The sequence below is a fragment of the Falco naumanni genome, chromosome 6 (genome assembly GCF_017639655.2).
Source record: "Falco naumanni isolate bFalNau1 chromosome 6, bFalNau1.pat, whole genome shotgun sequence".
Taxonomy (NCBI): Eukaryota; Metazoa; Chordata; class Aves; order Falconiformes; family Falconidae; genus Falco; species Falco naumanni.
This window is the reverse complement of record NC_054059.1, coordinates 18,225,950-18,251,054: the sequence shown is the minus strand read 5'-3', so window position 1 is coordinate 18,251,054 and position 25,105 is coordinate 18,225,950. Positions and strand designations below refer to the sequence as shown.

General features: G+C 38.2%; 1 protein-coding gene across 1 annotated transcript in view; it reads right to left on the bottom strand.

Annotated features, from left to right (window-relative positions):
* Positions 1–25,105, bottom strand: part of HMGCLL1 (3-hydroxymethyl-3-methylglutaryl-CoA lyase like 1) — an 88,083-nt gene that overhangs the window by 52,919 nt on the left and 10,059 nt on the right. The window contains exons 2-5 of the mRNA XM_040598854.1: positions 9,256–9,333; positions 8,143–8,250; positions 3,070–3,165; positions 1,122–1,270 (exon numbers count right to left, since the gene is read on the bottom strand). Coding sequence (XP_040454788.1) covers positions 1,122–1,270; positions 3,070–3,165; positions 8,143–8,250; positions 9,256–9,333 — 431 coding nt within the window. The remainder of the gene's footprint in view (positions 1–1,121; positions 1,271–3,069; positions 3,166–8,142; positions 8,251–9,255; positions 9,334–25,105) is intronic.

Sequence of the window (25,105 nt, the reverse complement as noted above, 5' to 3'; positions counted from 1 at the left end):
ATGACCCGAGCATTTATGAGCTATCCTTGGCTGGATGTGTGTATGTTAAAATCCTTGGGCTGGACAAGATGACCTCCAGAGGTCCCTCTCAACTTAAATCATTCTGTTATTCTGTGATCCTCTGAGGCTGAGGTATAACTACAAGTCAGATCTCCCCTTCTCAAGGCAAATGCTCAAACACCCTCAGTACTGTGCAAAAAGTGAGCAGCAGCATTACCTCATCATGATTTCTGGAGGAAAAAGAGATCCCAGTACTTATTCCCAGGCAGGTTTTCAAGCACTAAGTCTCTGAGGTATCTACCTCTATTTTCAAGTCCAGGTATTTTCTGAGCATGATGTAGTTTGCATTACTAGTAATCCTCAAGGAATCTCACTGTTGAGTTTCTCCTTGAACCTATGTAAGCCTTTTTACATTTACAAGGACCTTCACAAATTATCTTAAATAAGTAGCTCTGTGTAATGCTAAAGAAATATAAAGAAAAAATAGCTAAAGAAAATGGAAATGAAAAAGAGAGACTGTTCAAAGGTGAGTATCATTCAGGATTATTTCAAGTTTAAAAGAAGGTACTCTAGAGAAAGATAAATACTGGACAATTTCAGAGTTTCATGCACTAAAGACTCAAAAAACTTCAACAAGTGGAGTTTTCAGAATAACTTATATAAAGAATTATTTTTTTCTTACGAGTAAATTTGCTATATCTCTTTTTATACTTTGATTCTGCAGTGTATGACATGATATCTTATCAATTCTATAATAAAATAAAAGTATGCACTGTATTTTCTAAGGTGCAGGCAACAGTGTTATGACTTCTCAGCAGCACAAAATAAGTTTTGTTCTGTCATTTGTGATGATAAAAATAAATTTGTTTAATAAAAGGGGTATGTTTATATACACAGCTTATTTTTTTAACGTCCAGAGAAAACTAGTCACCATTAGCATTTGCAAAACACAGAGCAAAATTACTCAATATATTCAATCTTAAAAAAAAATAAATACAATTAAGACTCATTTCAATATCTAAAATGTAAAAAATTAGTAGTATACTCTTCTACTGGTAGAAAAAGCCCTCTGTAACAGCAAGGCAAATAACTCTGTATTACTTAAGAATCTTTATATTTACCCACGCACTGGAATATTCATATTCCTTGCAGATTTAGCAACTTCTTCAAATTTTTCTATGCTTTCTTCAATTGAACAATTAATATTCATTTTGCTAAAAGATTCAGATGCTGCACCAAATACTGAGACTTCTGTCGCCCCTGCTGCAATCTGAAAAATACATTTCAATAAAACAGAATCATAATGCTGTATTAAAAGATTAGGTTAAGCATTTAATTCCGTATAACATTCTAGAATTTTAAATCACATTATATCATCCACATCTAAAAATACAAGTTTCATTCCATTTTTTTTAAAATTGATTGCATACAAACAGATTAAATCAAAATTTGAGTTCATCCATTATGGCATATTTCCTTCCCCTTCTTAGCAATTAGGTAAACATATTTTTAAAGGGATAAATGATAAAGGTATTAAGCTGTAGAAAACCACATGAACCTACTATGAAAATAACAATGATACTTATATTCATTTTTCAGAAAAGGAAAAGATCATATAACAACTCTGAAATATCCATCCTCTGTACAAAGCCTACTCCTCGTGAATGTCAGGAAGTCATTCTCATGCTTAGGAAAGCCCTGTGCCTGCACGTGCCTAGAGCAGCAACAGTAACCAACAGGGATTTCCTTGTTAGAGCCAACTCTAGGATCAAGGGCTCCATTGGTCTTGGTGTCATAGTCGATACGGGTAACAAGGTAAATGTGTATGTGAGAGTCTGCTGAGAAAAAGTCTCAAGAGAAAATACCGGTCTAGAAGATGTGTAAATGTGGTGACTTCAATGAAGGGACAATTAGCCCGAGCTTGTACACAGTACCTCAGTAATTCAGCTAACATGAGGCAAACTAGAATGCTGAAAGCCAAATGATAGAAGAAGAAAACATTTAAGCTTAGGAAAGTCGCTAATTAATTAATTCTCACTCCAGTGAGAACAATACTCCTGTTGTATGAAAAAGAATAGAGCTTTTCCCTTCACTCTCTGCTTCTGCAGGATAATGTCTAAGCTTCAGCAATCCTTATGGGAACAAATAACCTTTCAAACAGTGGGAAGAAAAAAAACTGGCTGCAAGAAAGAACTCAGCAATCACCAACAACTATTTCTGCGTTGTTTACCTTTCAGTGTATCACTAAATACAGTACAGAGATACAGCAGATCTAATTCAACTCATACAAGCTACCACTGCAGACACGGTTGTGGCACTATGAAACTGACTATTGATAGTTAACTCGCCTATGTACAGGATTCTGTTTTAATGGAAATTGCATATACAGTATACAAACTGCATGACAGATTACACCACAAACACCCACCAAGCCCCAAATATGGCTTGTCCTATATCAAGCCAAAAGCACAGAAGCAAAAAACTTTTCAGAAAACAAAAACATGTAAAGACTTGACTATCAATGTGTAAGTTTTAAGATGACTGAACTGCTCCATTTTTGCAAGCCCAAGCACTTCAAGTGCTTCAAATCTATAATTTTGAATATTTATTTAGTATGAACTGAAAAAATTTGAACTTTCAAACCCTACCAAAATGAAATGCAGAATTCAAGAAATCTAATACGCTCCTATAAAGCATTTTCATTTAAATGACTCTTTCCTCGTCCTTTTTAATGACTTTCCAATAAGACATTCTTCAGAAATTTCTCTAGTGCAAAAAAGTCAAAGGAGAAGGAACTGTCTTTCTCACTACACACAAGCATCATTTATAGGAACTTGCAAAGACTTTTTGATCAATATTTCCATTAAAGTATTAATATAGAGAGCTTAGTATCAGTCTATGAACTAGCCCATTTTTCACAATGAAAACCGAGAGCTTTAATTAAAAAAAACCCATGGCTTAGTTCTAACAGCACAGGTTATATGACATTAAATAGCTCATTTATGGTACTGAACTGAAAGTGGCTGAAACATGTAAGCGGTAATTGTGGACACCTATGAGGGTACTTACAGCTGAATGAAAACCTTGAAGATTAGGTGTGAGGACAGGGTATTGGACTCCAGGTTGTCGCTCAATGCCCCTCATTACTTCTTTGTGATCTGCCATCTAAAATATATAAATAATTTGTATTAATCAGCAGTTATTTTCTGATTGTATATAGCTATGCAGAAATTGGCTTAAGACTGTGTTTTTGCCTTCATTAGGTATACAGTTCACACAAAAAGTGAAACAACAAAAGAGTTAAATCAATGGTTTTCTTAACTTTTGACTATTTGAGTAGCATGCTTTCCAGCTCTATATGAATATAGAATTGGGGCTAAGATTCCTATGGTGTTTCTTTCTGTGTGTATCTGTAAAAACGTATTTTGCATCATAAATTGATAGATTTGTGACCATGATGATCATCAATAGTTACTAAAACTTTAAACTTACTTCAACGGACTCAACAGGTGGAAATAACAGAATAACTGACATTTTAAAACCATCCAAATCTTGAAAACTTCAGCACTCTTATAAATACGACTTCATAATCTTAAGCATAAGTGAACCTAAATTATTCAAAACTGCAATCAGCGTATTTGTAAAGACTAACCACAAGTCTATCCTTAAAAATACAGCAAAATCCAGTTCTCTGCATAGTGTAACATTGTAATATACTTAGAATTTTCTGCCAAAAAAGAAAATACTTCTTTATTATAGGAAAGGTCAAAAGACCATTACTGTCCTCAAGCATTTGTTCTCCTTAGTTTCCTCTCACAAAAAACCCAAAACTAAAAACTCTGCCTTTTTAAGATATCCTTACACTTTTCTCACTCAAAATTAAATGTACTTCATGTACTGATCAAGAAGACATATCAAAGACTTATTCACATAATAAACTGTAGATTATTTAGAAAAGCATATTTTCTTGGAAGAACTGGAAGCAAAATTAGTTTATTTTTTAATGGTTTGCATGCCTGAATACAATACAGTTAATAAAACATTTAATTTCTTAGATTTTGAGTTTTAAAAAATGAATAATGTATTTTAAATGCTTTTAAAATCAACTCTCATAATAGCAAATCTTCCAAGCAAACAATATTAAATTGGATTTCCGATTCTTTCCACACTGATGAAAAGTCATTTGAGGAATACCAAGATATATGAACTACAAAGCTTTCATTACTCTTTATCTTCAAAGGATACTTTATTGATACCTTTGAAGTAACACAAATTCTAAAAACATGATATTAAATTATACCAGATTATTAAGTGACAATACTACTAGCAACCTGGAATCATTCTGTCACTATGACAGAATATGGTTTCCTACTATGAAGATGAATGGATTAAAAGTATCAGAAAAATGCATGTGCACCTCCTCAAATGTAAGCCCAACACGTATTTATAAGGAAATGGATGTATGGTATGAAAAGTGTCCTATAGCCAGACACAACTAATTTCTCATCAGGAAACAAGTGATGGCACAAAGCAACTTTTTATAATTGCTTTTACATAAATTAAACCAGTGTGACCACCTAACATATCTAATAACCTCACAAAAAAACATTTGTTAATGCCTTAGTTTTTTAAGAACTATTTTTCATTCCTTAATTTAATATAAATAGTATCTACATTTCTCAGGACAAGGGAGGCTGTTTGAAACCAAATGATTAATTAAATGGCAAATGCTGGAACTAATTCCACACTTTAAAATTATAGCCTGATTTAACATATACTAGAAAACCAAAATGACACTTTTTTAACTAGTTTAAAGCTGCCAGATCCAAATAATATTATATATATTACATCTGTCCCGTTACTATTTTTACTGTAAGTAAAATCCCATTTTAACACATATTGCATGTAATAAGATTTTAAATTTTAGTAAAATATTTCTTTTCCAAATTTCTTTAAAAATAAGCTTTCTAATGATAGGTATTTATAATTTTTGGCTGTTTAGGTTATAGGTGTGGGATCCTGTTTTACATGGCACCTTGCTACTGTGGAACTTTTCCTTTTAGTTTTTTTCAGTAAAAAAATCTTTGCCAAAAAAAACAGTGGATGGGAAGCCATAAAAGAGCTTTAAAATACTAAAAAAAGTAAGTGAATGAATGATCTAAACATAACCATGAATTCTATTCCCATGACCTATGAAAAGAAAAAAGGAGCAAAGAAAAGACAAAGTCAAGACCGCACTCCTTATCAAAGCAACACAATCTTATCTTTTAAATAAAAAAACATTTAAACACAAATTAAGCCATTAAAATAAAATATTCAGACATGAATTTGAGATAAGAAGGGATTGTTCATTTTTTCCAAAACTGACAAACCTGTGCTAAATTTGGTACTCCTAATGGCTCACAGGAAAAGGAAATAATTACACAAGAAAAGAAGAAATCCACCTTTGCTTTAGACTCTTCCTTCTAATGTTTAAAAACCTACATTATTCTCTGTTGCTGTAACTGCCAAAGTTTGATGGCATTTGGAAAAACTTAGCTAGTCACTTTTAACGGACACAGTATCACTGCCCCTGTATTGACAAATTTGCAAAGAAATTCTGCATTGTTGCTGTTTTCTTCCCCTTTCCTATTATCCCTCCTTTAGACCCTTCTTCCCTGGTGATCCTGAGAATACTGAAATAAAGTCCCTCCGAGTATGTACAGTTTGCTCTGCTAACTCATGAATAAGAAAAAGTATGACCGTACTATGTTTTTCTCAGAGGAAAGCCTGGAATACTGTCCAGGCCCAGGATGCATTCTCAGATTAAAATGGACAAACTTCATATACATCTGGACAGAAGATGTGCAACAAGCAATGTTAAAAATTGAAGTATTTCATGTTTTACTCTGAAAATAACTACTGTGGTCCTTACTAAACAGACAAGTACTCAAAATGCTTCTGTGCAAACAAGTGCATAGCTTCTTGAAAATCAGTTTAAATGATACAGACAAGTATTGACTTATTTCCTTACTTTGCAGGGGACAACTGAATTTGCACAAACAGGAGCTACATAGTGTACTTCAGGACTCAGCCTGAATTTGCGGTGTTAAATCACAAATGAAAACCTGGCACTCTGATGCCAATGTAGTTTTACTGCTGACTTCAGAAAGGCTAGGATTTCTGCTGAACTGTAACAAATGTAAAAACTGATTTTGGAAAAATAATAAGCAAATTATTACAATTCATCAAAACCCAGTATGACTGCTGACAGAGTGCTAGATCTGCACCTCCAAATGCGGAAAATGACATTTCATTTAAAGGAAAAGAAAAACAGACACGCTACCTTTCTTTTTCACATGATGACTATTCTCAGAACAGTAGAAAAGAGGTAGGAATAACATTTAATTATATTAATGATGTGTGACCACTCCAAATCTTTAGTTACAACTGAATGTTTAAATAAACAAAGAGCAAAATAAAATGCAGAAGTACTTTCTTTGCACCCATTCCACAGTACAACATTAACTGTAAAGAATTTTCTCTGTATTATTAACTGAAAAAGGTCACAGCTCCTTTGTGAGCAAATGCAAAACCAGGATAGAATCTGCAACATCTCTGCATAACTAGAATCCTTCAACATGCAAGCATGTATTTTTCTGTGTGTGTGTGTTTATATTAGTGTTTGGAAAAGGAGGACTGCATGGTGGATAGATAGGCAGACATGTATCAAGTGCAGCAGACATTAAAAAATGGTGTTTGGCTTCAGGGAAGTGTCAAGTTCCCATGCACTCCACACCACCACCAGGCCTGGGGAGTCTATTCCCTTGGTTTGGTGCTGGGGAGCACTCCTGAGTTTACCCAGTTTGCACCACCTCTGTGCATCTAGGTTTTCCTGCCCTGATTCTACGTCTCTGAAGTGGTGTGGCTTCCACAAGAAGTCCCCGCTACCCTGACTGCTCCCCAGAGATCAGTCCCACTGCTCTTCATCTAGCGATACCCAGTACCCTGCATCCCAACTGCTTCGTATTCTCGAATCTTTATCATTATGTCTACATTCATCATCCTATACCCCAGTTGCCCTTTACTCATGATGCTGATCTATCATCCCTACACCTCTTTTCCCCACTCAGCATCCTATGACCAATTCTCTCACTCCTCATTTACTGCTGTCCCTTGCACATACACACCCATACAAGCTTCTACCATCATGCTGCAAGGGGCAAACTGGGAATCTCCCATTAAATTGTTTATGTTTGGAGAGCAAGAAAAATACTTAAGATTTCTCACTCCCTATGCAGTAATCATGGCAAATTGTACTCCTAGTATTTCCGTTGATCAGGGCCTGGAGTCTTCCCCTCCTAAGAGTTCAGGTGCCTGCACTCAAGGCTCAAGGCCAGCTCACTGACAAGAAGACAGCAACTTTAGAAGCCTCAATCAGCCTTGGAGCTCATCAATAAAAGCTGGAAAGCAAAAAAGCAGAGGCTCCCCCAGACAGCTTTGTTAAATAGTCTTAAAGTGGCCTACTCTCCCTTTTCACTCAACTTCACAGCTTGAGCTGAGACACTTTCTCGTTTCCTCTCTGCCTGAGAAACAGTGCAGCTGCACAGCAGCAACCAAGCCCACTCTTGATCTTACTGATAGAACCTAACCATGTCTCCCAGACAACTCCTGGCTTAACCTCGCACCTGCTGCATCACTGCGGATTCACCTGAGTACGTGGACTCTTGGCTGCCCTCGTTACCCTCACTTGTTCTGCTCTGTTGGAGCAGTCCAGACTGTTGGACTGCCCTTCAGTCAACAAGGCTACAACCTCTGCTCCCCTTGTTACCATGCTTGGCTTCCTGCTCCCCTTCCCTCCTGGAACAACTTGTTCGTGCTGCCGCTGAGTTACAGATTTAACCAGCTTTCTGCACAGCTTATTGGCTTTTCTTCAATTTTGACTACTTCTTAATAATTAGCCCAGTGTCAGCTGACCTAAACAAAAGCACAGAACTTTAAAAACTGCATAAATAGTGTCTGACAACAGCACCCAATTTTACAAACAAACAACATCATTTCTGTTCCATTTGTGTCTATAATTAGGCTATACTACTGGAAAACTCCACTACGTGGAATGGCATTTGAATTAAAACAGTTTTGAATGGTGATGATTTTACATACCTGAGGCACCCATTTGGATGAAACAAAACTGGTCACTTCTATTGCAGGCAGGCCTGTTTTGGAAAGCCGGTTGATTAACTCAATTTTGATATCAGTTGGGACTATCACCTATGGACATGGAGACATACTATAGTGAAGTAACTTCATGTGGTAAGAAACGTTTGTAAGTGAAATTTCTCAGTACATAATCAATAGTGGTTTGTTTTTTTTTAATAAGGAACTATACTCATACATTATAGTCTAACTATACTGTTCCCTAACAGTAGGAAGCTACTGCATAAGGAAAGCACCAAGCAGTATACGTGATCCTACTTCATTTTTTGTCTACCACAAAAGAATGAGGAAGCACTTCTGTGTAACGGGTTATAGATCTGGCCTCACTAATTGCTACTAATCAAACAGCAACCAAGCAAAGAAGTAACAAAGGAAACAGTAACACAAGATAGTCCAACCAGAGAAAAAAGGGAGGCAAAAACCTCCGTAGCTGAGACAGAATAATTCCATTCTGTTAATACTACTAACATCTTTATGTTAGTAACAACAATATATGTAAGCTTATTCTCCTGTTTGTGGAAACAGATGACTGTTTTGATATACGTACCCTATTTTACATAGTCTCTTCCAATCTTCCATGCTTCCCTATCACCCTTCAGGCAAACAGTAATATCAAAAGAGTAACTGCTTTTTTTTCCATGCCTGTTCAGCACAAAGTATGACAAAACCTATTGTACTATTCCTACTATAGTAGCAGTTGTAGCATAAACATGTATTATCAAGATAGCCAGTGCTTCATGGTGTTAACCAGTTATATCATGACAGAATATTATTGACTGACAAGACAAATTCCAGAAAAATAAATGGTAGTTGAGTAACAGAAAGGCTAGTTAACCAAGTATAGAAAGAAATTGTATGATTTAACATCTGGCTAAATAGTAATCTACTTCTAATACACAAAACAGTTATTAATATGAAAATAAATATATTTATAGTAACAAATGGAAGAAGCATAATCAGCAGGATGTAGTTGTTTTACACAATGAAAATAACACTGACAACCAAGTCAAAACACACACACACACAAAAAAAAAAAAAAAAAAAAGAAAGAAAAATTACCTTTTCATTTTGTAACCCATCCCTTGGCCCAACTTCCACAATCTTTATGTACTCAGGCAGTCCAGATGCTTGAGATTCCTGAAATAAAAATCAATACTGAAATACAAAACAATAAGGGTCACCAAGATCAAAAGCACAGCTTGTACTTGTCCTTTCCTATGACTCTGGGTATAAAGTCATATTGTCAGCATTAAATTTGCCCACAGCCTTTAAAAATCTGTGCGAACATGTTCCACACCTTGAATTAGGGAATAAAAGTTAAAAGCAGAAGTTATCCGCATGCATGTTCCACTGCTCCTCTGAGGCCACAAATGTTTATTATAAAAATGTACATAAAACCATAAATGAACATTGTGTTTTACAGAGTGAGAAATATTCCCATTTCAAAAAGCTTCCCAATGAACAATCCAGTCCCCCAAACTTCTAACTGAATGTTCTCAATTTAACTGAACAGTTACTTCTCTGTAAATGTTTGCAAGACTAGGCTATAAATCTGAAAAGACCAGAGCAGTCAAGAAATGTTGAAGAGATTATTAATGAAAGATGAAAGTAATTCTTCTGCCTGAAAATGAAGGTTTCAAAGAAGGATTTAAAGCAGAACAAGGAAGGCCCCTGGTAGACAAGAAGAAGAATTTTGCTGGTGTAAGAGCAGTTCTGGAAAGGCAGGAGGCTTATGGTGACAGGAGGGAAGGAAGGCAGCAGTAAGGTCAAAGGGCTAAGGAGAGCATGGGGAGTTGGAAGGAGAGGAAGGAGAAACGAGCAGAAAAGCAGGTGAAGGGAAATGAAACTTCCTTCTTTATTATTTAGCTGCTCCGTTATTGAATCAAGTTGACAGGTGCGGCAGTTAACGTAACCTGGGCCTTTTAAGTCCTGAAACAGTTCAGAGCCGTTGCTTGGACTGACCCCCAAAAGCTGTGTGTCTTTAAAAACACATCAAATGGCCAACTTGGGGCACACTGCCTGTGCCCAGTGGAGCGGACAGGAGGGACAAAGGCAGCCTCACCAGGAGCTCTGGAGACACCCTGTTTAATTATCACACTGAGTACAGAATGCAACCCAGTGTCTCCATGCCAGCGTTGAAAGCCCACGCTGGGGTAAGTGCGAGCTGCCTGCAGGGTGGCTGCTCCTGCTGCACCCACCATCTCCCCCCAGAATTAAATGCCTCTGGAAGGATGACAGTGCCAGCCCACGGGGACAGCTCCTGCCCGCAGCAGTCACAGCTCACCCAGAGACCAGAAGTCACTTCTGCAGCGTGTAAATACGGCCACTAATCTCACATCATCCATAACCAGATGGAAAACCCATTTTTCATGCCTCCCTGGCCAGTATCATTAGGATTGTTTCAACCAAGCGGCTGCTAATTTCTCTTCACAGTAATGGAAAATGAGCATTCCTACAGCACCTTCGGTTTCTCCCCACATTCTCAGTACCCATGGATAAAAGTAAGTTCTCTGCAGCAATAGCCAATATACAATAAACATATTTCAGAGCATTTACTGTGTATTTATCTGAGCCCAGTAAAAAGAATGGGAAACAGCTGTACAGTATCTATTTGATCACGTGGAACATCTGGTAAGTTAAAGCTCTGTCAGGCTGTGCTAAGCCCACACTCGCTGACAGTATAAACCTACTTAAATGTGAAGGTTTTACCTTCACATCTGCTGCATATTGTTTCTCTTAAGTTATTTTCACAAATATGGCACTGCTTCAGCACTACGGGCATAAATCTGGGTTCTTTCATGAATATCAGATCCTTCTTGTTAGACAAATGCCACAGCTGCATTATGAGTAAGGCTGTGACTGGAAATATAAAGGAGCTGAAATAGATTATGTGAACTGAAGCTTAATTTAGAGTATGAAAAAAGTCTACAAAACTTTGGTGGCAAAAATGTCCAATTTCTAGGCCAAATCCTGTAAATCCTATTCAGTTCCTACCGTGATAAAACTTTTGCTGAAATCAAAGCACTGTACCTGTCTTTGCAGAACAGTTCACACAGCTATAGCATGTGCAGTAGCCATTCGTACAGCCACTCAGTGGATGTCTGCAACCCTTGGATTTTGTAAGGGACAGAAGTTTTGAAGGGACATTGCAGAAAGGCATTCAATATTGATTTTTAATCTCTGTGATGTTACAGGCACACAATCTCTTTGAGCCATAGTCCGGGTCTCTCAGCCCCTGATCTTCTCTACAAGCCTTCCTGTCCACTGGTCAGTTCCAACTTGAATTCACTATTCTTGAACGTGATACTGAGAGCCATGTACTGGATGACTCTCACATGAGCCACGCAGTGGAAACTCCAGGCAATACTACAGACAAATCCTTACACTCTTCGAGCTGATGAACTAATGGCTTAAAGTAAACATCTTGGCTCTGAGTCCAGAAAAGTGTTCCTTTGCCTTGAATTTCATCGTTTCATCCATAGTGCATTGATTGCTCCTGTCTTCAAGGTCACTCAGGTCCTCCTGTATGGCATCCAGTGTGGTACTGATGATGTATCGTGTCTTTCTATCATCATCAGATCTTACCAACTTGGTATTTTCTGGTGAAAACATTTGGATTACATTTGATTAACATCATTATTTTAACACAAACATATACTCTCTCAAAAAAATTTGAGTTAGTGCTATAGAAGAAACAAGTTTTTTAAAACAGACCTGAGGAACTCCACCAGCAACGCCTCTTTGTTCTAATGAATCTGCTTTCAACATTCTCTCTCATTTCCTTCTCAGCCAATTTCTTACTCAGCTCACAAATTCTGTTCTGACCATCCTTATCCCCAACATAACTAATAATTTCTCTCATGCTGCATTGCTGAAGTCCAGGTAACAAACAAGTAAAAGGAAGGCAGAATACTTAAAGTTCAGGACTCTGTGTACTATTTATGCATTTTACAGTGCATAATCACTGAATAAAATTCAGAAATAAATTAGAGACTGTAAGAGTACACGTACCACCTTCTGCTAAGATAACTAGCATTTTTTCATTCTGTGTCCCAAGTTGAATCAGAGGACTAAAGCAGTACCTCTTCACTTTAATCTCACTTGTCCTATGAATGAATTGACAATGTTGTTGGGAAGAAAAAAAGACTCCCTGCATGCTTGGGAAGTCTTCTAGTCACAGTGTCACACTTGCAGAATATTTGGACATCACTGAAAACACAGCTGAAGAAGTCACCTGGGCCACCAGTCACATCTGCATTGACTAGACAAGCTTCAAATCCACAGAACAGAGGGAAGGAAGTCTTTAAGACCTTATGCAGAGTTTAAACACTTCTCTATTTACTATCTGGATGGCATTAGACCTTAACCAGGTCTTGGGCTTCATGAATTGAGGGATCGAGTTCCCAAACTCTAACTGGAGGATTCCAAATGTGCACCATCCTCTTAGGTAAAAGGAAAGATTTTCAGATCCAATGAGACAAACTTATGAGACTTTTGACACCTTCAAGTATGGCATTAAATGGTCTACAAGTAACAAAAAAAAAAAAAAAACATAAATAGAAATCAATAGAAAAATGAAAAATAGTTGTTATATTTTAAGAGAATGCCAAAGAGGTGAACCTTACAGAAGGTTTTTACTTACATTAAACACTAAACATGTCAGGTAAATTGTTTCAGAAAAAATGTATTTAATAAATTGTATTATAGTAAGTATTTTTATGTATTTAAGTATAAAAAGTAGTTATGGTAGATACTTAGAGGTGACTGCTTATTGAATTATATAGTGGCTCTGTTAAAAATAATGACTACCAAAGTACAATGTTTGAAATATCAAAAAGGAAATAGCTGACATAAAAGACTAAGAGCCTGGAAAATTTGTTTTTTCCATGTATCAAGCCTTGCCAAGGGAGAACAAAAAGCATATAAAACCACAAAAAATTACTTCCCTCAAAACAGAATGCAGCCAAAGAGTCTTTTTTTAAAAAATTAGAAAAAGGAAAACCATACCATTCAGCTTGAGAGACGGAATGCCAAATTTCTGTATGGGAACATTTTCCCTGAGCTATAAATAACTGAAAATTCAAGTTTATTATAGAAAATCCTAGCAACCTTTAATTAAAGCAGTATAATCTTCACTGCATCACTACTTTTAGTAAGGTGCTGAGGTTCCTTCAGCCTCTGATTTTTATTCCATGCAGCTCATTCATATGGGCACTAATAGCACTGGCAAATATTACCCAGAGCTGCTCAAAAGTAACTGAAAGGACCCAAAAGTAAGAGAGAAGAATCTGGAGGTTCAGGACTTTTCAGTCTTTCTAATCAAGTAAAGATGAAGCTCTGCTTTCCTTTTCCACAAGGTGGTGTTCTGGCACAGAGGACAACTGAACAAAGGTAGGTCCATCTTGTACAAGGAAGAATTACTCAGGAGAGCAGTTTTAAGCAAGGATCAGCAGGGAGGTGGCATCATAACTCTGTGTATATGTGCAGTGACATGGACAAATGTCCAAAAACTGGGAGAAGGCTCTGAGATAAACGATACAAATGATAGAACAAACAAAACAATGGTCAATCTTCCGAACATGTAGATGTCTCTAAACTTTGTAAGACACAGAGGAAATAAACAGGAAGACATTCAAATCTTAGTACATAATCAAATAATGATTTAAGTGGTATTACAGACACTTGTTTATATGGTTCACGCTACTGAAAGGAAGATATAAAACGTACTCATCCACAAGTTAACTAGAAGGAAAATGGAGAAGCTTCACCTGTGAGATATAAATAATATATACAGATATTCGGAAAACATATGATATATACAGATATTCGGAAAACAGAGGGCCACACCTGGTGAATAACCATCAGTAAAGATAAACTGAGTATTCATCCTAGAACTTCTGCCGTATGTAGCTGTTGTGATAACTGGAAAAGCAGAAGCCAGGAACAGGCCACAACTAGCAAAAAAACTCTCTCAGCCCTCGTGAAGCTTTCATTAATTATTTTCTTATGGTATCATTGCTATTCATGTCCTGAATGATAACACAGTAATACTGGAAACAAAGCAGTTGCAAGTGCTTTAGACAGCAGGACCAGAATTCAAAATTCCACTGACATACTAGAGAAATAAATATGATGCATTTCAATAAAAGCAACTCATAACACAACACTTAGGCCTACCCCTATTGTATCTGATGCTGAATAACTAATTAAAAGATTTTTTGCATGATTTCCTTTGCAATTTATGTCTCCATTTTAGTAATTTTGACCCTCAAAAAAAGATTTTTGTAAAATAGAAGATAGATAGTACCTGACTAAACAGTTCCATAGAAAAGGACTAGGATATTAAAACAAGTAAAAAATTGAACATCAGTCAATAACACTGTGCTCTCAAAAAAAAAAAAATTAAATGGCAAATCTAATCCTAGGCTATAAATAGGGATGTTATATATAAAACAGTAGCTTGCCACTTAGTAAGTAGAAATATTTTATCTGGTTTTGACTTCCTACTTCAAAAAAGAATTCAATCAACTGGAGATCATCCATAGGAGGGCAAAACATAAAATACAAGAAAACCATTATAGAATATGTCATGGTTTAAGCCCAGATAGTGACTAAGCCCCACCCAGCTGCTTGCTCACTCCCCCCAAGGTAGGATGAGGGAGAGAACTGGAAGAGTAGAAGTGAGAAAACTCCTGGGTTGAGATAATGACAGTTTAATTGACAAAGCAAAAGCCACACATGCAAGCAAAGCAAAACAAGGAATTCATTCACCACTTCCCAGGGGCAGGCAGGTGTTCAGCCATCCCCAGGAAAGCAGGGCTCCGTCACATGTAACTGTTACTCGGGAAGACAAATGACATCCCCCCAAACATTCCCCACTTCCTTCTTCCCCCAGCTTATATACTAAGCATGACATTCAATGGCACGGAATACCTCTTTGGCTAGTTCCAGTCAGCTGTGTTCCCTCCCAATTTCCCATGCCTCTCCAGCCCTCGCCCTTGCAGGGCCTGAGAAACCGAGAAGTCCTTGACTTGGTATAAACATTACCTAGGAACAACCAAAAACATCCATGTGCTGTCAACATTGTTCTCCCACCAAATCCAAAACACAGCACTGCACCAGCTGAAACCAGGACAGAATGAAATTAAATGCAGAGTTAACTTATCTGGAATAAACCAAATAATCATTGAGGTCAAAAGGGACCTCTGGAGATCATCTAGTTTAACCAGGCAGCTGAGAACCATGTTCAGCTGGGTCTGGAGTATCTCCAAGGATGGAGACTCCTGGGCAACCTGTTCCACTGTTGACCACCCTCACAGTAAAAAATACTTTTCTGATCTTTGGAGTTTATGGTACTTCAGTTTATGCCCATTGCCTCTTGTCCTATCAGTGACTTCGTCTTCTTTATTCACCCCACTAGGTATTTGTACACATTGGTAAGATCCCCCTGTGCCTTCTTTTCTCTGAGCTAAACACTCAGCTCTCTCAGCCTCTCCTCATATGACAGATGCTCCAATCCATTAATCATCTTCATGGCCTTTTGCTGGATCTGATCTGGTATGTCTACGTCTCTCATACTGGGGATTAAACCTACAGGTATTGCTTTAGTCCACCTCTTCAAATTTAATTTGAATGTGCTTAAAACTTTTATTAGAGGTCTTGTGTGAGCTCATGAAAGAGTAGTGATTTATATGTATCAGGAGGCTATCTGAACTGACTGGGAATTCACTGTAGGGATTTCTAACATTTCTACTGTAATTTCCATTAATTATTCAATTCTAATATAATCTGCTAGTACACTTACTAAATTGTTGCAGAGCTGTTTAGAATAAAAACCAAGTAATTCATATGAGAATAGAAGAAATACGATTTTTAACACAGGGGAATTCAACAAAACTATAAATGCTTAAGCTGCTGGAGTAGCCAGTTGTTTGATCTAATCCTGTCTACCAGGAAGACATTAATAGTAAAGACAAAGGTCATAAAGTACAAATAATACTAGCTAAGAAATACTATGAAAAAAATGATATTTTTACTTAGAAATTAGAAATTAGTATTTTGTAAAAATATTTCAATCAAGTGAGCAGAATTCTGATGAACTGACAGTTCAAAAGGTAACAAATGATATTATAGGGAATGCTCCTGAGATTATAAAAAAAATGTTGCTGTATTAAGAATAATAGTATTACACAAAACTAGAAAATTAAAGTCACATTCCTAACTACACTACTCATGGACATACAGTTATACATTTTAAAAAAACAAAATACCATCTATGTATTACTATTCCTTTTGGAAATCCTTTAGAATAGGTCATCCAAAGCTACGGAATATGAAGTTTAAGAGCTCAAGGTTAAGAAACCTCAGGTCATTCCTGATGTCTAAACATACGTACCTGGACTCATTCTGGATGACTTAAAGAGTTCTGGCCTCCAAGTGCTCATGCAAACCTGCTCATGGGGCAGGGGCGTGGAGGGGGGGGATATGGAAAAAAGAGGGGGACGGGGGGGAAACAAACCAGGAAGATTCCATTTCTGCCATTTTGATTTCCAGCTTGAGCAGCTTGAGCTCTTAAACCAAGAACCCTTATTGTAGGTAATTAAGCCCACTACCCACCACAATATATACTGTTTACCTCAACTGGCAGCAAATTATAGTCTTTTCCAGAGGATGCAAAGCTGTCAAGTCCTTCTGAGTTCCTAAAGTCCTTCCATAGCTGATGCTCACTAATGTGAAAGACAAAGACTTGCAGGATCTCACCTACTCTCAGGTGCTGAAAATGACACACTTGCTTCTGTTTATTCCCAGAACAATTGCTTAAAATTGAGCAACAGAAGTTGTTCGGGCTGGAAAGAGTAAGTTACAGCATTTCTTGCATTCTGGCTATCAGTAAATGCCTTTTAAATTCATCTTAAATGTGAGACTTTGTTGTTTAAAACTGCTCCCCCCCTGGCCCCAGCATGTCTACAAAAGAAAAAAAAATTGGAAACAAACAAAACAACAGAAAAAAGAAACTAAAACCAAGCCATCCCAAATTCTATCTTTTGACATTCCTGCAAATGTTTGTTTTTACTGATGAAAGATTTCAGGACATTTCAAACCTATCAAGATGTGTACACACTGCAGGGCATCTTAAATGGCACTAGACACATTTGCTGGGCAACTGAATGGAGCTTCTAAATAGTTCCTCCCATGCACGTGTCTAAAAGCATGGCAGATGTCCGAATTCCCATTGCAGCTGAAGGAGCTTTATATAATACGGCTGATAGAGATAAAGAATTGCTAAGCCACTAAAGATAAAGAGTTGCTAAGCTGCTCTCCATCATCTTTGAAAGGTCACGGAGGACAGGAGAAATGCATGAGGACTGGAGGAAAGCCAGTGTCACTCCAATCTTCAAAAAGGGCAAGAAGGAGGACCCAGGAAACTACAGGCTGGTCAGCCTCAGCTCCATCCCTGGAAAGGTGATGGAACAGCTCATCCTGGAGGTCATCTTGCAGCACCTGGAGGAAAAGAAGGTTATCAGGAGTAGGCAACATGGATTCATCAAGGGAAAATCATGCCTGACCAACATGACAGCCTTCTACGGTGGAAGGACTGGCTGAGTAGATGAGGGGAGAGTGGGTATCGTCTACCTTGACCTCAGCAAGGCTTTTGACACTGTCTCCCATAACACCCTCATAGGTAAGCTCAGGAAGTGTGGGTGAGATGTGTGGACAGCGAGGTGGATTGAGAACTGGCAGAACGGCAGAGCTCAGAGGGCTGTGATCAGCAGCACAGAGTCTTGCTGGAGGCCTGTAGCTCACGGTGTTCCCCAGGGGTCTCTACTGGGTCCAGTCTTGTTCAATCAATGGCCTGGATGAAGGGACAGTGTCCCCTCAGCACGTTTGCTGGTGATACAGAACTGGGAGCAGTGGCTGAGACCCCAGAAGGCTGCACTGCCATTCAGTGAGACCTGGACAAGCTGGGGAGCTGGGTGGAGAGGGACCTCATGAAGTTCAACAAAGGCAAGTGTAGGGTCCTGCCCCTGGGCAGGAATAACCCCACGCACCAGTACAGGCTGGGGCTGGCCTGCTGGAAGGCAACTCTGCAGAGAAGGACCTGGGAGTTCTGGTGGACAGCAAGGTGGCCATGAGCCAGCAGTGTGCCCTGGTGGCCAAGAAGGCCAATGGGTCCCTGGGGTACATTGGGAGGACTGTGGCCAGCAGGTGGAGGGAGGTGATCCTGCCCACTGCTCTGCCCTGGTGAGGCTGCATCTGGGGTGCTGTGGCCAGTGCTGGGCTCCTCAGTTCAAGAGAGACTGGGAACTGCTGAGGAAGGTCCAGTGGAGGGTTACAAAGATGCTTAGGGGACTGGAGCATCTCCCTTATGAGGAAAGGCTGAGAGAGCTGGGCCTGTTCAGCCTGGAGAAGACAAGACTGAGAGGGGACCTTACCAATGTCTACAAATGTCCTAAGAAAAGTGTCAAAAGGATGGGGCCAGGCTCTTTTCAGTGGTGCCAAGTGACAGGACAAAGGGTAATGGGTGCAGACTGCAATGCAGGAAGTTCCATCTGCATATGAGGAAAAACTTCTTTTCTTTGAGGGTGACAGAGCACTGGAACAGGCTGCCCAGAGGGGATGTGGAGTCTCCTTCTCTGGAGGCATTCAAACCCCACCTGGATGTGATCCTGTGTGACCTGCTTTAGATGAACCTGCTTTAACAGGGTGTTGGACAAGATGATTCCCGAGGTCCCTTCCAACCCTGACCATTCTGTAATTCTGTGAATAATTCAGGTCATCCTAAGGTTCATCTCTAGTGGCTTGATGATCTCAGTCATCAGGTTTGTATAACTGCTTGGGGACTGAATGCCACTCCAGAAGGAAATAGGTCTGTTGCGCATTTTACAATGCACAGGATATGCCTACCCCATAAGATGTCTCATATATCCTAGGTGTTTCAAACGGCACCTAGGCACCTACGTTAAGGCAACTACGTCCTGTCCTAGGTCTGTACTGGCTATCGCAGGAACTTAGCTGCTGTAGACACCTACCTATGTCTTAATTCAGATGTCCTAATCCCAAACTGGCATCTGCCTCAAATGAACTATATATAATTTAATAAGTTACCAAGAGAAATTGGAGGAACTTATTCTGAGTTCCTGTAAGAGCTCAGTAGGTGATGTATTCTTTTCATCATTCTAAATCAAGTTTTCACCCTTCCTTGCTGACACGATTCCCAATCCATCCTGCTGCTGCATCTAAACTCTTCCTTATTGCCTTCCATCTTTGCCTCTAAGCTCTTCCCCATTGAAAAACTGGAATACAGATAAATACATAGGAGAGAGGAAGTAACATTACCTTGCAGCAGATCATTTCAATCCAAAACATACCCTCAGCAACTAATACCTCACACATAAACAATTTTCCAGGTATGAAAAGTTACATGTAGCACATGGACATTTAAGCAGCATCAGTCCAATGAAGAGGATTCTAATTCTTGTTTCAGATCACGTCTTTGGAGCAACTGGCATAATTTCTATTCTTCTGTGCAAGGTATGCTTTAGAAGCAATTCAGATCAACTGAATTCTTGCCTCCTTGTTTTCCCACAACTCCTCTTTAAACAGAGCATTCACATTGATCCAGACCTTCACCCATGGACTGAGTTGCCAGTTTGACCTTGGGCCTCTCTCATCGCTGTGGACCTGCCTGATGGTCACTAGGCTGCATGGCTAGTTCTGATTACTGGACTGAATCCTGACTGTGACTCACTGCCTTGCACTCCTAGCTCTAACCTTGGACCTCTTCTATCACCACAAACTTGCCCAATGACCTGGACTCTTGCTTGAACATGACTACCACCTCTAGGCCTACCCTGCTCATCTCACTTAGCTACTGGGTCCTGGCAGGTGACCTGCCTGTTAACACCCTAAGCTTCCCTGCCTTAGGGAGATGCTAGCCCTTGCTGCTCCCTGACAATCAAACTGAGATAATTACTTATTCTCTAGAGTTCATTGCAATATTTGGACCTTGCTCTCTCACATAAAGTTCAGATATATACACCTTGAGCAGTTCTTCACCCCAAGTCATACAAGATGGGAATAGAATGCACCCTATTTCTCCTTCTCTTTGCCCCTTTCTATCAGTCATACCTAAAAAGAAAGTATAGTAGTTAACAGCTAACACTGTTAAGTATAAGCTTTGTTGATGGAAGCCAGTAATACTGCATGCTCCAGTTTGTATCTGAAAGTGAAGTGTTTTGTGCATTAACTCTCTCTGATCCTGCTGCATCATACACTTACCCAGTAGAAGCTACAGCTACTGGATGCTATGAGAGTAATCCCAAAGGCTAATGTCTTGTTCAAGCACTAAACAAGGGTCTGACACTAAAAAATACACCAGACTCCAACTAACAGTACAAGAGCTCTGTCTGATACACAAACACAACCCTGCTCATAAAAGAGAAAACTGAGGCACGATACACAATTGTGCTAAGTCACTTAGTGCACAGAGAATCTCCAGAGGGATACTAAGCGCGCACACTGATTTCACAGCACAGTATCTCCCAGGTCTTAGCGAAATGTAGCAAGATGCAGCAAATCAAGCAAGCAACTCCCTTCCATATGAAAGGACATTTCTTTCAGGCCAAACACAAAATAGCACATATCACAAAAGAGCTACAATTAATAAATAAATATAATTTCTGTCTGCAGGAGTCTAACAGGGAGTAAGAGAAGGAATTCCTCACTTCTCAGACTACTTTCCTTTAGAGTAGATCAGAAAACATCAACTCTCACATACTTTGGGTGAAACACCTGCTGAATAATGTTTTCTGTGATTTGCAGTTTACTCTTTCGCTTACAGTGGATGTGCCTAGCCACCCAGAAACGCAAACAAAATCTGCAGCTGCCTCCATCATATAATTTGCCTTGTATAACCAATACAAGTGAACTTGGCTTGAACTATAAATACACATAAACTGAAACCCTGGCTCTTGCCGTTTTCAGTTGAAAGGGTAGTTTGGCAGTTGAAAGTCCAAAAATCACTGTTTGGAGATGTCTACTTCCATTTCTATTTTAAAAGTGTAAGAATAAGCTCTAGTAATTTATTAATACGTTTTTAAATACATGAGAGGATGAAAGTTGCTTTCTGCTGTACTTTTCATATCACACCAAAGACTAAACTGATGTTCATTCTTAAAACTATTCCTCATTTTCTCCTTTAATGAGGAAGTGCCAAGTTCAGAAGTAATAAACAACGTTAAAGATTCCTCATTGGTTTTTTATCATGTTGTGCGTTTGGAATGCATGCTGAAACTACTACTTTTAGTCAGACAAATTACATCAGTTTCCACACTGATCTTGCAATAATACTACCCTGTATTTCTTCAGGACCTTCTCAGTTTCTTTATAAACTAGATTTTCTTCTTGATCTCTCCATTATTTGAAAAGAACACAAAATGTAACTGTATTTCTTTCAAGACTGAATTGCCACACTGAACTACTACACTGGGCATGTGTTTTTCCCAGAAGAAGAACATAACACCACGAACTGCTAGACTATATTCTTTAGCTTCAATTCTGATTAAGTCCTTGTTTTGTAATTTTAATGTACTGCTTTTCAACCTGCAAAACTGTGCAAAGCACAGATACAGTGAAATGATAGAACACAACTTAATCAGTGGTTTTATCTCAGGTACACAGTATAGGCTATGCTGGTTAGGAAATTAATAAAAGCTGTATTACCCACCTTACCTAAGGGTAAAGAGCAAAATCTGTTAAGACCACCTATTCAAAATATAAACATTCATGAAGAAACATACATAGTATCATTATTACACAAAATACAATTACTAGTATGATTTCAAATATTAGAAGTACTTAGGACAAATATAGCCCTATAAATATCAGCATTCTAGATTTATTGTCACTTCACAAATTTTGTTGGGTTTTATTTTCTTCAGACATTTTGATATCTCAATTTAAACAAAGCCACTGAAAGCATCATGGAAAATATGCGTAGAAATTATTATGATGCGAAGATAGTTACAGACACCCAGAAGCCTTTCCCTTTAGTAAGCAAAGGTGAGGAATGTGACTGCATAGTTACTCATTTTATATTGTGACCATCAAAATCCTGACAGTCCATGCTATGCTGTAACTATGTTGCCAAGAGCAACAACTTATTAATGTCAGTAGAAAGTCATGCAAACATTTCTGGTAGTCCTGGCTGAAGATTTGCCAAATGAGAGCTCCAGTGGATCAGAAAACTCCACAGGCAGACGCAGACTACCAAAACTGCTGTTCTGACAGCCCTTCAAAAAGGAAATCTCAGGAACTGGGGACTGAATGTCTAACAAAAGGAGCAGCTAGTTCTAAAAGCAACTGCAAACTATGTCCAGTTGTCTGCCATGATGTTGGATGCTCTGAAAAACAATAGTAGCATTACAGGACAAATATTCAGAAGGATAAAAGCAAGCCCAAAGACTGTTCACAATCTGTATTTTACATAAAATCATTCATAACCTGACAGAACACAAAAATAGATCCAATCTGTCAAATAACAGTCTCCTGGATGAATCTGAACTTTTTGAATTAGCATTGACAACTTGCCATCTTTTAAAAAACATTTGTTGCTATTTTCAACAAATGTAGAGCAAGTGGAAAAGCAGAGTGTCAATTACAGCTAAAGATTCATGCAATGTAAAAGCAGACAGATGTGCTGTAGTCACAGATGATTTGGGGTAACGTGCAAAATCATGATGAAGGGAATGTATTACTAGAGTCAGGTGGTAGCAGAGGCATAGACAACCACAGCTAAACTTGTGTTACAATGGAATCATTAATAACAAATAGTACTAGAGGCCTCTGTTGTTAGTAAGAGGCCAAAACAGCCAGTCACTTTAGCAAAAATTAAAAATGTATTTTCAGGACATGGTGTATACATTACCTTTTTCTATTTCCCTAAATGCCTCCTTTGGCTAACAAGCAGCACTTCTCCATTAACCAAGTTGATTTGCAGCCAAGTCACTTTCATTCATATCCCTATCTTGGTCACAGCCTGGAAAAGCAATTATACTCTGCCATCTGGGCTGGATGAAAAGGATACAGAGAACTGAGATCAACAGCATACTGATGACACTGGAGCCAAAACCTCCCACACTTTCCTTTACCATTATTTATGATAATAGTATTATGGCATGTATGGCGTTTTACAGGCAAGACTGAAGACAGAATTCTAGAGGGCAGAGTGGTGTTTTTCCACACACATTGAAAAAGCAGAGGTATGATCAGCCTTACAAGACCAACATGTGAAAGTAATTTGTCCTTTATAATGCTTTGGGATATCAATTGGGGGGGGTTGGGGGCGGTGGGGGAGCAGGGTGGGGGCAGGGAAAAGCATACATTGACAAGCTAGCCCATCCACCCTATCAGGCAAGTTTCTTTAAATAACTTATTGTCAATAAAAGTGAGTTATGTGTAGATCTTGAAGAACTCAAGCAAAAAGCTGGAAGTAAATCAACTATTCTCAATTATTATTGTCATCAAAATCACCTTCTGTGTCCAATGGCAGTGCCTAAAAGATCAAGGAAATCTTTAATTCAAGTACAGCTGGCCCACCACTATGTTTTCCATAGCTCTCTTCCCAAAAGACACTGATAAAAGTGACAGTAGTTTAATGGTTATTCATTTAGCCACTGTTGGCAACTCATCCTTCAAGAGAATTTAAAATTTATAAAAGTCTTTAGAAAAATAACATCTGCAAAGTGTTACCATAATAATTTCCCAACAGTAGGAAGGAAATTATGGTATCTTAAATGCTACACCACTTTTGATGTTATAAAAATGTTCCATTTTCACAGGGGAATCAGTCAAACATTAGCATATCTAAAGAATATCACATTCTTCTCATTTAATTGAAAATAATTAAAGCTATTGAAAATTTTCTTAGTATGAAAATTAGAAAAAAGACAGACATAATGCCTTATTTTAAAATAAACATCTAAAAATTTTTATCAGTTTTTATGAGCTTACTAAAAGGTACTTGTAATGATACATCACAGCTTCTGCTGAATTGGTTAAATTTCCAGCTTATTAAATAGTAATGTATCAAGAGTTTGACATGTTATGATCATGCAAACCTTGAAACAGTTGAGTGGGCAAGCAGAAGAAAATGGACTGATACTGAAGAAATTTTGACAAAGACAAAATCAAAATGGGAGTATATCACTTCAGACTATTTAAGATTAAGGGCTGTCATGGCAAAATGAATCATCAAATTTCCTAATTTTTTATTACTTTCACTTCTACACTTTGCACATTTAAGAAGGTTTTTTCAGCCTCCATATTCCAGATAATAGTTGTAAAACAAATGAGAAATAAATGTGTCGTTGTAAAACTGGTAGTAAGACCAGTGGGTCTGTGTTAGGCAAGTGCAAAAAAGTTAAAATTATCTAATATTATTAACATTAGCTATACTTTCATTTTACTGTGACACATAATCTTGACCAAAGGTTTATTCTAAACTCTCATGATAGATAGTAATACTTCGGGACTAAATAGCAATCCAGCCATACCACTCACTAAACTCAAAATGTCCTGAAATGTCCTTAATGGCAGGATTCAATTGGACTTAGACATCTGAACTTAGGGTATGTACACATTTATGTCTACAGGTATGCCAGGTATCCCAGCACAGTCAATTTATATATTCACATATGAAGTCCTAATGTTCCCTAAACACAGCATGTAGGACACAGGACCTGTGCCTTCTTTGGCAGCTGGGTGTAAAGTAAGATATTATAGGGCATCTTAAATGGCATCAGCAATGAAGCATGGCTGACCGAATCAAGCCACTTCTCAGCACTGGTCAGCAATGGCCAAAAGCATATAAAACAACTCAGCTGATTAAGAAGGGCACAAGTCCAGATAG